Raw genomic sequence first — 15,544 nt, 5'->3', positions numbered from 1 at the left:
GTTCACAATCGATTGAAAAATCGAAGTTTTGTAGGTAGAGTTGCTCCATAAAAGCCTTTTTTGAGTAAAAAGAATCAAAAGAAAAGATTGGCTTGGGCTAAGAAACATTCAAATTGGACTATTGACCAATGGCATAGAGTTTTATGGTCTGATGAAACAAAAATATGTTTGTTTAATTCTGATGGTATCATACGCAAATGGAGAAAAAATGGTGAATGCCTAAATCCTAAATGTATGAGACCAAATGTCAAGCATGGGGGAGGTGACATTAACTCTATTATAAAATTTCAATATAATATATACTTCTAACATATTTTTTCCTCTTATCATAGATCAAATGATGGTTTGGGGCTCTTTTGCTTGGAGTGGTGTTGGCGAACTCGAATTCATTGACGGAATAATGGCAAAAGAGGTTTATACTGACATTCTGAAGAGAAAACTGAGATCAAGCGCCAGAAGTGCTGGCTTATCTCGTAATTTTATCTTTCAACAGGATGGAGATCCTAAACACACATCAAAGTTAGCTACTGAGTGGTTAAAGAAAAACTGTATTAAGATGTTAGATTGGGTTCCTCAGCCACCAGACCTAAATCCGATTGAAAATTTATGGAATTTTTTTAGAATTAAAGTAGCTGATCAAAAACGATCCAGTTTGTCACAACTAAAGGCAATTCTCATTGAGGAGTGGGAAAAATTTGACACACAATGGCTTAAAAACTTAGTAAATTCAATGCCTAAAAGATGTCTTGCAGTCATCAAGGCAAAAGGCGCACAAATAGACTATTAATTTTATATTAGCAAAATAATTATATAAGGGGTGATACACTTTTTTGACAGGGGTGATACACTTTTTTCTAGTTTAGTGGATAGTTTTTGTTTTAAGTATAAGAATATTAATTTCTTGTAATAAAAATGGTTTTTGATATAAATTCTTATATAAATTTTGATATAAATATTTAAAAAAAAAATTTGGGTCAAAAATTTATATTTAAGCATATAAAAATTTGTTTTTATTGAAAAACCATCAGGGGGTGATTTTTTTGACATACTGTATATATATATATATGTATATATATATATATATATATATATATATATATATATATATATATATATATATATATATATATATATATATATATATATATATAAATATATATATATATATATATATATATATATATATATATATATATATATATATATATATATATACACAAATATATATTATTATATAGTTAATTTCCAGTAAGTTGAACAATGATTAACTTGAACTTTTTTTATTTCGAATACTTTTTTATAGTCCTTAGAAATCAAGAGCATTTTTTTTACTTTGCTTAAGTCAAACAATTATTTAGTGCAGCTATTTTCCTTGGTTCCATCTTCTTTTTTGAAATTTATATATATATATATATACATATATATATATATATATATATATATATATATATATATATATATATATATATATATATATATATATATATATATATATATATATATATATATATATATATATATATATAGTTTATCTATTGAGCACTCTTTCAAGTATACAATATTATACATGATAATATAAAGATATTTTCTTTATTCATATATATACACTTACGTATATATATATATATATATATATATATATATATATATATATATATATATATATATATATATATATATATATATATATTTTGTTATTCACCTCCTCAAGGCCATGAAGGCCACTACAGATGAGGAGGCTACTCAATAGTGGTTATAACCCTCTCTCAACTCTATAACTCCAAAACACGAACCTCGACGAACAAGGCCGCTGCGCGGAGAAACAAGTTGAGGTACTACCAGGGACGTGGTGGGGATCGAACTTGGAACCTCTCGCTTCTGAAGCGAGCGCTTTACCACTACACCACTACCGCATTCAATATATATATATATATATATATATATATATATATATATATATATATATATATATATATATATATATATATATATATATATATATATATATATATATATATATATATATATATATATATATATATGTATATAAGGGCTGCGGAAATTAACGATTAATTAATCGATTAATCGCTAATTTATTTAATCGATTAAAATTTCTTTAATCAGTAATATTTCGATTAATTTTTGCTGGTTTTCCGTTACTTATTTTTTTTTTTTTTTTTAGCCCTACATATATATATTTACAAGTTTCGTAATTTATAATAGTAATATTTACAAGTCTCCTTAGTCAAAATATATAAACGAGATTATAATTATAATTAAAATAGTACAGACAGGACTTCAAGAAGATCGTACTGATCTTATCACAAAGCCCTCACAAGTGAATAATATATATTATGTTCAATATAGGTAATATAATTAAATACAACTAGTTGTATTAAAACTACTCGAATATTAAAGTTAACTTTAATATTCTTCAATTAGAATAAACTCAAGATTACCTGTTTCTCTTGTATTATATTTATTAACGTTATTTATAAAGAAATTATTTGTGAAGTGGTATGGTACTTGGCCTAATTTAAATTTTAGCATGAACAATATATTTTGATATCTGTTAATTTGATAAATGTTAAGCATAAAAATTTATTAAAAAAATATATCGTTTTCATATAAATCATTCGCAAAGAAGTTATTTTCAGTTTTAAAAGTTTTAAAAACGTCTAAACGCAACTTTTCAAAATCAATTGTTTCAAAGTCATTAGCCATGACGAAAAAGAGTATTAAATTTAGAATTTTTCAATAGAATTCGATAAATATAAAATTAATTTTGAAAGCGCGTATCTTGAAAATCTCGACTAAAAATTTTGTAATATTTTAAAATACTTACTGACCTGGGAACATTATTTTACATTTCTATATCCGTTTCTAAAGTAAACAAAGTTTGTTTTGCAAATATGGCTGCGGCAACTAATGAAAGCAACGTTTCTGTCAAACATTTAACTGGAAAGTTAAGCAAGCATTTTGTTTTCAAGTTGAATGCTGATGGTAAAGTAGACGAAGGTGACAAAATATACTGCGCTCACTGCAATAAACAGTTTGCTTTCCGTGGCTCAAACACATCGCTGACTTATCACCTTCACCACAAGCATCCTCTGAAATATCAACAGGTTGTCGACAGTGAACGTAAGATGACCCCTCAGATAAAATCAATCACCAATTTATTTACGTGTCAGTCAAACAAGCCTGTCAGTGAAAAGGTCTCAGCCGACCTGAAGGTGGCAATAGCTCATTGGATTGCCAGTTCTGGACGTCCAACAGCAATTGTAGAAGATGCTGGACTAGAGGCGGTGCTTCGTATTGCCCTTCAAAACCAGACTTATACTTTGCCCAGTCGCCGTACAATCGACACTGTCATTGGAGAGATGTACAATGAGAAGTTGAATGAGCACAAGAAAGCTCTAGAATGCATTCATAGTATTGCTCTAACTACTGACTTTTGGACCTCCACCAACAATGAATCATACTGTGGGATAATAGGTCATTGGATTGATTCTGAGTGGAAACTGACGTCTGATGCTTTAGCTTGCATAAATGTTGAAGAAAGGCACACTGCTGATAATGTTGCCAGTTTCTATGAAGAGTTTGCCGCAACGTGGAACATTGCTGAAAAAATTAGCTGTATCGTTAGGACAGTGCACGAAATATGGTTGCTGCTATAGGACAGACGGATTACAGCGATATACCGTGTATTGCACACTGTCTTCAACTGAGCATACTAGCAGGTTTGAAAGCAGCTGATTCATCTCCTATTCAGGCTAAATGTCGACACCTAGTTGGACATTTTAGGCGCAGTTCAAGGAATACATCAGAGCTAAAGGCCAGCCGAGCCAGTACCTCTAACAGGTCTGACGATGTGAAGTTTCACAAATTGCAGCAGGATGTAGCTACGCGGTGGAACAGTACCTACCTAATGTTAGCCAGATTGCTGGAAGTGAAAGATGCCATTAAGCAGTATCATATTGACCATCCCGAGAATTACACTGGATATAAACTAAGGGAGTTGGACTGGGAGAAAATGTCAAAATTTGTCTCGGTATTGGGTCCACTTGCAGATGCTACTGAGTATATTGGTAGCGAACAATATGCTACATGTTCGGCTGTACTTCCGTTAGAAGCATTTTTGCGCAGACTTCTGCGGGTTAATGATGACGATCCAGGGTATATAGCACGTTTCAAATCTGCAACACTAAATGACTTCTCAGGTCGCATTGAAAACATTGATGCATTGCCAACGTTGCTAATGGCTGTGGCATTAGACCCACGTTACAAGAAACTCGGCTGTCTCTCAAGCGAGAAACGTGAAGCAGTTTGGACAATACTTTCTAATGCATTTCGGGTGTACTGTAACCAAAGACAGAGAGCTGAACGTGAAACTACTACCAGCACTGGCGAGGCATCAGAACCTGTGCGTAAGAAACTGAAACTTACTCTGTTGGTCAGCGACTCGGAATCGCAATCCTCATCAGATGAATCACAAACAGTACATGGCTCACTGGCTGAGCTTACACGATATCAAGAAGAAGGTGTAATTCCAGAAACTGAGAATCCCCTCATGTGGTGGCAACTGAACAGGCATCGTTACCCTAACCTGAGTTTTGTGCAGTTTTGTGCAGACAATTCTGTGTGTACCTGCCACTTCTGTTCCTTGTGAAAGACTGTTTAGTTCGTCAGGGTACATTGTCAACAAACTGCGATTTTGTCTACTTCCAGAAAACGTTAACGTCCTCGTTTGTTTACGTGACTGGCTAAAGTGATGCCTACTTGTACTTGTCAATTAAACTGAATACAGTATAGCAGGCATTAAGTGTCTTGTTTGTTAACGCTTGTGAATACTGTAGTTAGTTAACGTTTACCGATAACAACTTCACCTCACCAGTGGTGAAAAGCAGGTTATTCTGTCGACTTCAGAACTAATCGAAATTAATTGATTAATCGGTAAAAATTTTAGACGATTAATCGAACAAAAAAAAATTAATCAGTACCAGCCCTAATATATATATATATATATTAAGATGGTTCTGAAAACAACTTTTTCTGAAAATGACTGCTGGCACCCCCTGAATATGTTGTATATAATTAAAAAAATGCTAGATTTAAGAAATTTTTGAATAAAAAATATTTTAAGGGATTGCTATCGACCCTCGAACATTATATAGGTCCCTAATATTATTAAAAAAAAAATTTTTCAAAATTATGTCATGTTGGGTTTTTCAAAATTATGTCATGATTTTTTTTATCTATGTTTTTTTATAAAATAATTAATATTTTTAAAATTTTTATATAATTTCCCTTCATTTGAGAATGAAGGGAAATTATATAAAAATTTTAAAAATATTAATTATTTTATAAAAAAACATAGATAAAAAAAATCATAATCAAAAAATCTTGTTAAATTCCCTATTTTTCATTTTTAGTTAAAAAACGTAACATTTTGTTTACTAAAATCTAAAATAAAAATTTAATTATAAAATGATTATTATTTTTAAAATTTTTATCTAATTTCCCTTCATTTGAGACCCAACATGACATAATTTTGAAAAACTTTTTTTTTAATAATATTAGGGACGAGGGTCGGTAGCAACCCCTTAAATCATTTTTTATTCAAAACTTTCTTAAATCTAGCATTTTTTTAATTATATACAACATATTCAGGGGGTGCCAGCAGTCATTTTCAGAAAAAGTTGTTTTTAGAACCACCGTAGATGTTAGTAACACCATTTAACTAAGGACACTAATGAAATTTTATCATTTTTTAAAAAACCACAAAAATCCAACTAAAAAGACTGGAATGTTATTTTTTATTTTAACTGTTTATATTTATCAACTAATAAATAGGTAGGAAATGCAAGGAGTGCTGCTACACCAATAGAAAATATAAGTAGAGCATGCATGGAGTGCTGCTACATTGACTGAAAAATATGTAGAACATAAAAGGAGTGCTGCTAAATATATATATATGTATATATATATATATATATACATATATATATATATATATATATATATATATATATATATATATATATATATATATATATATATATATCTATATATATATATATATATATATATATATATATCTATATATCTATATATATATATATATATATATATATATATATATATATATATCTATATATATATATACTCAGTCTTCTCCATTTGAAATTTGATGTCAGCGCATGAAAAAGCGCTAGCAGGTTGGTCATTTTAAAGTTAGCCTGCGCGATTTAAAAAATTCATTTTTTTTGCTATTTAAATTAAAATAAGAATAGTGGAAAGAATGGTTTGAATAAATACTAGATAAAATAATTAAATTTTTCATAAAAGTTGAACAAATGAATAAAAATACTTTGTTGCAATTGCAAAATGGGTATAATAGAGAAGAAAGGACCCTGTATATTTTTTTTTATATTCATTTTTAACAATGAATATAAAAGCATAGCCATAAATTTCATGTGATATTTATTGGCAGGTGATTCCAAAATCTAATAAAAGACAACACTGATGAAAGAAAATTGAAGATGGAAGATGTAATTAGATTGAAAGATTGAAATTATGACCTAAAAAAAGAAAAGTTAAAATAATAAAAAAAAACTAAAAACAAAAAAACACAAAAGCTTTTAAATCACATATCAGGGATAGATTACAAATGTACAAGATTTAAGTGTTTCGAATTGTAACAGAAGATGACAGAACACACTTATTGGCTACACTTAAAAAAATGTCCATCAAAGAATTGCAAAACTCATTTTTGGCTTGGCTCATAATATTGTATGATGTCACAAGAAGGTGCTAATAAAATAGAGAAGACTGATGGACAATAGTTGGATGGGTCAAAATGTTTAACAGGTGCTGTTTTTCATATTAGAGAGAATTGAAGAGAGTTCTGAAGAATACTTTTAAGAATATGACAGGAATGTCATGTTTGTCATAAAATTGTCTGGACAATAAGCTGTAGAAAAGTTCAATTGAGAAGTGATTTTAGCAATGGAAGTCAGAGTGATTTGGATGTCTAACAATGGGTTTATCTGTTTAACTGGAATGGCAAAACGAGTACGGCAATAAGATTTAAGAGTCGAATTAGAGGAAAATTACTTTGCAAATAATTCTACCTTATCCTTAAAAAGGTAATAAATTCATGAATTAAAGAAGAATTTGAGATGGAATGTTCAACTTACCTTTGGTAATGGCACTGTTGAAGATTTTTCAAAAAGTCTCAAGAGCCTAATTTCTGAGAAAAGATACATAATTTAATAAACTGGGAATAATGAAGCTTAGCATCAGACAGCATCTTTTAAATTTGATTTCTTGCAATAATTAATAGGTGTCTGTTCTCAAGAGTTGTTCATTGGAAAAAGATGAAAAAAATGATTACAATTAAATTTAGCAGCTGAACAAGAAAGCTAAAACCATGGAGTAGAATGAGGCTTTACTTAGAACCAATGAGAAGAAATAAAAGCATCTGTATCTGCCTGGATAACAGGTGATGCGGAAGTTATCGGACAAAATAAAAACGTCAATAACTTATTTATACATAAAAAAACAAACTACTATTATATTTTTTTTAAATAAAGAATTTATCTTTTAATAAAAATATATTATTTTTTATATGAAAAAACGGCACCATCTGCAATTGATCTCAATTTTGCTCTGACGCCTTTCATATGCGACTATAAAAAGTTTAAATTAAATTCTTGTAGTTTTAGTTTAATGCGATCAATCAAAACTTGCTCTGTTGAAGCTTGCCAATCTCCCTGGTAAACCTTCTGTGCCAAATGTCCCCAAAAATTTTCAATTGGTTGTGCTTGAGGCACATTTGGGGGATTGGATTCTTTATCAATGTAATAGACATATTGGTCTATCCAATTTAGAGAATCTTTAGAATAATGAGAACTTGCTAAATCTGGCCAAAATAAATAGTTAAAGTCTCCATGATACTTGTGAATAAATGGAAGAAGTCGTTTTTCTAAACATTCATTAATATATATTGATGAATTGATCGCTACAGCCTTGGTAGTGCGAAACAATGGCTCGGACATACCACCGTCAGATATGGCTATCCACATTAATAATTTTTTTGGAAATTTCTCTTTTCCTATAAAACGAACACTTTCTGGGCATGTCTTTTTGTTGTTGGTGTAGTATCCAGAATTTCTAGGCATGTTGTCCCCTGCAAAACAAAAGTATTTTTCGTCATCGATGACTAGAAGCGATTTTGTGTTATAGAATTGGTTAACTAGTTTCCTGCTTCTTTTCTTTGCCATTATTTGTTGTTCTATAGTGTAATTTGGAGTCTTTTCACATTTTCTATATTTAATATTCATTTTTTTTAACTGACGACCAATTGTCAATTGATTTACACCGAATTTAATACCTATTTTTCTTTGACTGACCCTTTTCAATTGTTGACAAGTCTCGTTAATTCGGCTTTCTTTTCTCTAGTCCAGGATGTCGGACGACCAGGATGCTTTCTATCAGAAATTGATTGAACAGTTTCAAGTCTTTTTAGGTTATCATATATTTTACTTCAAGCAAATCCTTCCTTTTTAAAATGATTTACGATTTTTTTTTTTTTTTTATATTAGGTTTATTTACAAAAAACATTTTTAGTCGCTTTCGAAAAGATTCTCGTTCAGCTGCATTTAACCTCATTTTAAATAATTGTGTTTCAAATAATAAAGTTTATATTTTATAGAACGTTTATGCCTACGCATAAAACCACAAAAACTAATTATTATGCTCATCTAATGAAATTAGGATTTGTCCGATAACTTCCGTATCACCTGTTATAGGAGGTTAAGAGGCACATTTATCAGTGGAGAGAGAATCATTAGAGAGATCAGCCCAAGGAAAGTTACATAGAAAGTTACAAAAATAATTCCAGCTTTAGGGTAGTATAATAGTGCAATAATAAGATTCGAAGAAGAAGTACAAGATAAAAGGTTTAGAGATCATTGCATGGTTGGAGTTACCTAAAGGAGAATCAAGGAGAAGGTAAACACAAGCTGGGGTCAGAGACAAGATACAAATCAAGGAGTGAAGGTAAGTGATTAGAGTTGTTAGAAAACGAGTCGCAAATTTTACTTTTTTAGTAGGAGAATAAGAAACTCTATTTGAAGAGCCATTTGGTGTTAAAGCCAAGCTAGATTGTGTGATGAACATTAATGTAATCAATAACAACAATATTGGCAGAGAGATAAAAGAAAGGGCATGGTCACTTTGATCAAAAAATCTAAAAGAGAGCAGTCATAATAGAAGGAGAAAGATTGATAAAGTGAAGAACTAAAAGAATAGTCAGAGGATTCAAACCTGATTTCTTGACAAATTAAAATAGGTGAATTGATGCCTAAGAAAATACCCAAGCCAAGCATGTGACTATTCGAGTGTTTGCAAACAAAAAGATAGTGGCCACCAATAATGAGATCCAAAGAAGAAACAGCCAAATTCAAATTAATTGCACAAAGAGCAAACAAGTCTGGTAAATTGCAAGAGGTAATATTCAACTGATAGAAAGTACTTCCTCGAAGACCACAAATATTTATGAAAGATATAATTAAACAGTTAAACGGATGAGATGGTTTTTTGTGTTTAATATTTTTGGTTATTTTGGGCATGGTTAAAAATGAACTGAACTTGACTCATTTCTAGATAGTCTGAAATCCCAAGCAATGACCATGCAATTGACACTGTCCTGCTAATTTTTCTAAAGTTATAACTTAGGGCTCCTTATGTGGCCTTAAAAATGCACAGTAAAAGCACTAACAGGGACAACATCCATGCACAACATGGAACTGTTAATACTCTGATAGTTTAAAACTATTGATGGAATCAGCCTCACAGAGTTCAGGAAACCTTACTACCAGCTAGCCTTAGAACCGAAGGTTCTAAGGCTAGTACTAAGGAAGTACTGGGTTATGTGTTACCAGTAGCAGGGTGAATGTGATGATCCTGAACCTGACCTGGAGTAGTTAAAAGAAGTTACTTCTGTAAACAGTGCTTTAATTGAACAAGATATTTTGGAAATATAGAACATTAGGAAAAATATTAAAATTAAAGGAATACAGAAATTTAAGGTGAGCGTATGTTATATAGTTGACGTCACTAGTTGGTAACTGAGCTAACACTACATCAGATTTTTAAGTAGAACACAAACAAATATATAGAGACTTACCGGTTGATGAGCACTGCAACAAATGTTCAGATAGAACACAAACATACAAATAGTAATTTACAGGTAAATGAACACTGCGCTAGATGTTTAGACAGAACGCTTTAGACATGGAACAGGTTTCACTGGATTATATGTTACCAGTAGCAGAGTGATCATGATGATCATACACCTGACTTGACATATGAGCAGAACAGTTTGATAAAAAATATTTTTCTCCTACTTATCTCTTGAATCAAATGACCACACTCTCCTAGTCATTCCAAAAAAACAGTTTAATCCACTGTTAGACATATTACTCCTGCTGCTTTTGCTAAAGTTTTTTTTGATTAAACTCCACTTCAACTTCAACAGTAGTTTGGACAACATTTTCTATTTTTTCCAGAACTCTTTTTACTCTCTGAGCTTTTTAACAAATTTTCAACTAAATATTGTTTTTCTGTCTGCTGGTAAATGGCATATGTGGTTTGAATTTTAAAATTCTGGAGATAGAAATTTTGTTGTCAAATGTTGATATGACTGTCAAATGTTCATACAGTTGTAAAGTTAAAAAAAAAAAGGATATTAGTGATGCGAGCTCGTTAATACAAGCTTTTATTTTGACTTTTATATTAAAAAAATTTAAAAATTACCTGTCAAACAAAACAAAAACCTCAGATGAAGGCTGATGAATTGTAGCTATAATTGTTGTACCTTCACTAGCAATCTTTTGTAAACAAGTTATTACACTCTCTGCCATAAATGAATCCAGTCCTGATGTTGGTTCATCCACAAAAAGAAGTTTAGGACCAGTAATTATCTTGAAAGAAAAAATAAAGTAATTAAACAGATAATTGTTTTTTTAGTATTTACTAAACTTAAATAAAGTTGGAAATATTTTTTTAAGGTTTATTATATAATAATTTATGCAAGTAAGCTAAAACTATTCCGATTAATATAAAAATCAAAATTCAATATATAAATAATTATTTGTAAATTAGTTTAATAATAATATCGTAAAACTAATATAATCAATTTTTATATTAATTTTTACCTCTGAAGCAAATGCAAGTCTTTTGTTTTCTCCACCAGAAATTCCGCGAATTCTTCCAGCAACTCCAATTACTGTATTTTGACACTTTCCTAGTCCAAACTAAAAAATAACTTTAAGACATAAGCACAAAAATTTATTATAAATTAATTCAAACTCATGTTGAAAGTAAATAAAATGTAAAATCTTGAAAAACTATTTAAATTGTTTATTTTTATAAATTTTGTAAAAAATAGACAAATTTTGTAAACCTGTGCAATAACATCATCAACTCTTTTTTCTTTTTCTTTTGTAGAGTATATTTCTGGCATCCGCAGATAAGCCTTAACAAAAATTATTTATTAATTTTTATTTTATCAACTATTAATTTTTATTATTTAAATATTAATTATTTAATTAAAACTAAAATATAAGCCTAAAAAAAAACTTTATTAGTATAAATTAAACAAAAAAAGGAAACAAACAAAAAATATTTTCATATTTATGTTATGGACAATTAAAATAAAAATTATGTAATTATGCAAGTATACTAAAAACTTTTACTACTAAATAGATAACTTTAGGTGGCATAATGAAAAAATTAAACAAAAACCTGACTTAGCTATTCTTAAATCTTTGAAAAAAAAAGCTTACGTTGATATATGTATATATATGTGTGTATATATATATATATATATATATATATATATATATATATATATATATATATATATATATATATATATATATATATATATATATGCGTATATATACTACGCAATTATATATATATATAACTATGAATGCGTGTTAACATATCTGAGGTCGCACCAAAATAGCCTGCTACATTTTTTTTTTTAAATTTACCTCCTCAAGGCCAAGAAGGCCACTACAGATGAGGAGGCTACTTAATAATGGTTATAACCCTCTCTCAACTCTATAACTCCGAAACACGAACCTTGACGAACAAGGCCGCTGCGCGGAGAAACAAGTTGAGCGCAGTACTAACAGGGACGTGTTGGGGGTGATCGAACTCGAAACCTCTTGCTTATGAAGCAAGCGCTTTACCACTACCGCATACATTGACTTATCTTATACATACATTGACTATCATACATAAATGTTGAATAAACTATTCTCTATAATGTGTGTGTGTATATATATATATACAGTGGGGTGCAAAAAAAAGCCACACTAATATTTTTTCTTCATTTTAAAAATAAAATGTATAATCAAGCAAAACAAAAAAAATTGGATGTGGCAGTGAAAAATTTAGGACAAAAAAGGTATGTTTATATATAAACTAATATTTACATAAATAAAATCTTTAAAAAACGGATTAATATGGACGCATTTAATATTTTAAAAAACATCTAATGGATGTAGAAATTAGACGAATTATTGAAGCTGCTGACCAAGGAGAGTCTCACAGAAGCATTGAGAAGCGTTTTAAATAAGAAAACTCAACTATTAGTAGATTGGTAAAGAAATATAAACACACTGGTAAAAATGAAAGGTCTGCTGGATCTGGAAGAAAGCCTAAAACTTCAAAAAAAAGAAGATCGCTACATTCTTAATGCTGTCAAAAAAAATCGTAAAACCGCATGTTCTGAGATAAAACTAGATTTGAACCTTACTAATATCTTAAAGTGGACAATATCTCGCAGAATAAAAGCATCACATTTTATGTGTAGTATTAAACAACTATTTTAGTATTATTTTGTTTTTAGTCAATAATTTGTATTGAAAACTATTAAATTTGCATATTTTTTGTTAAAACACAATTGAATTTGATAATTTTTTGTAATAAATCACAACAAAAACTATAATAATGTTGTTAAAACAAAATATTTTTAACAAAATACAAAAAATACAAAAATAAATTACAAAGTTTTTAAATCAACTTACTAAGTTCAAGAAGAAAGATTTTATTTTATGAATGTTTAAAATTAACATAACTTGTTGACTATGAAACATATAATACTATCAATATGTATATGTATAATATATATATATATATATATATATATATATATATATATATATATATATATATATATATATATATATATACATACAGTATTGAACAAAACATTTGCAACCAACATCGAACAATGCAAAAAAGTGTTCCTAATTTAACATACTACCACAGCAAACAGTTCAGGAGTCTGGAGTCATAGCATGCCATGACATGAGCAATCAACTGACAGGTAACAGCACACAGGCAGAATTTCGTTGACAAGTGCCATTTTGCAGCGGACAAAACAAATGCAACATTTTTGGTTTGTTTCATTTTCTTAAGTCTGGTCCGTGTCAACGTCGCGGAAGTTTTTTAATAATTAAAGGAAGCTTCCAGAAGTTTCCAGAAGAAGCATCTGGAAACATCCAGTAGCATCCAGAAGTATCCAGAAACATTCAGAAGCATCCAGACGCATCCAGAAGCATCGAAAAGAAGCATCTAGAATCTTCCAGAACAGGTTCACACAGGTTCATTTTACTATATAAGAGACATGTAAATCAACATGTAATTCAGTCAGTATATGGAAGTCAATCAGTCAGTATTATCAAGACAGTTTATCGAAGTGAGTTTTATCAAAGTGTTTTATCGAAGAACATCAATACAAGAAGTGAAATACAACAAGTGTTTCATTACATCAATACAGTCCACATCCAACCAAGACGTTGTGTTCCACAGAGCATTATTGTATCTACACAAGGTAAATGTAACACGGTAAGCCTTGAGAAGCGTGATTATTTATTTTTGTTATTTTTATGACTTCAAGTGCAAAAATGGCTCCCGACAGTCTTGGATTGGAACTAAGAAAGAAAATTATTGACGATTACGTAAGTGGAATGTCACAAAAAAGTATTTGTGATAAATATCGCGTGAAAAAATGGACCGTATCAAGACTATGTTCCAAATATCGTTCTACGGGGAAGTTGGCAGCAGATAACAAAGGTGGAAGACCGCATTCCACCATTTCTAGAGAGGATTCTATGATTGTCAGATCCGTCAAGAAGGATCCCTGGATATCATCAGTCGAGATACAAAAACAATTAGAGCTGTCTGTATCGGACCAAACAATCAGACAAGGTGCTGTTGAAGCTGAATTGTTTTCTCTACGCCCTGCAAAGAAACCGCTGATTTCACTAAAAAACCAGAAGAAAAGACTCCTGTTTGCTACATCTCATATTGGCTGGAATGTACAGAAATGGCAAACTGTCCTGTTCAGGGATGAATCGAAGTTCAACATCATTGGGAGCGATGGCATTTGCCGTGTACGTCGACCGGCCGGAAAACGCCTCGAGTTACATTACTGCCATAAGACCGTGAAGCATGGTGGAGGCAATGTAATGGTCTGGGGGTGTTTTTCTGCTAACGGTCTAGATCCAATACATCGAAACGATGGAATAATGGACCGTTTCATGTATAAAAATATCCTGAAAGATGTTATGTTACCTCATGCTGAATGGAATATGCCAATGAAATGGGTTTTTCAGCAAGACAACGATCCGAAACACACTGCAAAAGTAGTCAAGCAGTGGTTTCAAGACAACCACCTATCGGTGATGGATTGGCCGCCTCAATCTCCGGATCTCAACCCTATCAAGAACCTGTGGGAGATCGTCAACCGCAGAATTAATCAAGAAGGTGTTCGTATAAAGGATCAACTGTTTGAACAAATCCTAAAAGGCCTGGGCAGCGATTCCACAAAGTTTCATTGATCACCTGATCGAATCTATGCCTCGAAGATGCAAGGCTGTGATCGACAACAAAGGATTCGCCACGAAATATTGATAGCGAAATACAGCTTGGTCAACATTTTGTCGAGTTGCACTAGTTTTGTCCAGAAGGAAATCAACTTTTTTTAATACTTTTGATTAATTTATTAATTTTTGTGTACAAATAATGAACTTTGTGATGAAAAAAACGTGAAGAACTTTGTCTCTTAACAGTTACATAGTTATTTCTCTAAATTGAAAAAATGCAGCACTTTTATATAAAGAAACTAAATTAGCATTATTTGGTTGCACTTGTTTTGTTCAATACTGTATATATATATATATATATATATATATATATATATATATATATATATATATATATATATATATATATATATATATATATATATATATATATATATATATATATATATATACATACTAAGGTTATGACTTTTTTTCAACCCTATGCTCCTGTACTGTAGTTAAATGAATTTTTAACTAAAAAGCTCGAAATAAACTATTATTTGCATATCTTTTGAAAAACGTTCAATAACTTAACACTTTCAAGCTTTTAGAAATATAAAAATATATTTAGGGTAACAACAATTTCAGGGGGA

General features: G+C 30.3%; 1 protein-coding gene across 3 annotated transcripts in view; it reads right to left on the bottom strand.

Annotated features, from left to right (window-relative positions):
- The window catches only part of LOC100198543 (protein white), a 108,447-nt gene that overhangs the window by 49,211 nt on the left and 43,692 nt on the right, over window positions 1-15,544 (bottom strand). For all 3 annotated transcript variants that reach the window (XM_065805537.1, XM_065805539.1, XM_065805538.1), the window contains 3 exons: window positions 11,471-11,542; window positions 11,223-11,321; window positions 10,822-10,988 (listed from right to left, as the gene is read on the bottom strand). In XM_065805537.1, the coding sequence (XP_065661609.1) occupies window positions 10,822-10,988; window positions 11,223-11,321; window positions 11,471-11,542 (338 nt within the window). The remainder of the gene's footprint in view (window positions 1-10,821; window positions 10,989-11,222; window positions 11,322-11,470; window positions 11,543-15,544) is intronic.

The sequence above is a fragment of the Hydra vulgaris genome, chromosome 09 (assembly GCF_038396675.1).
Source record: "Hydra vulgaris chromosome 09, alternate assembly HydraT2T_AEP".
NCBI classification, from domain to species: domain Eukaryota; kingdom Metazoa; phylum Cnidaria; class Hydrozoa; order Anthoathecata; family Hydridae; genus Hydra; species Hydra vulgaris.
Note: the sequence above shows the minus strand (reverse complement) of the source record. Positions and strands in the feature narration are given on the sequence as shown.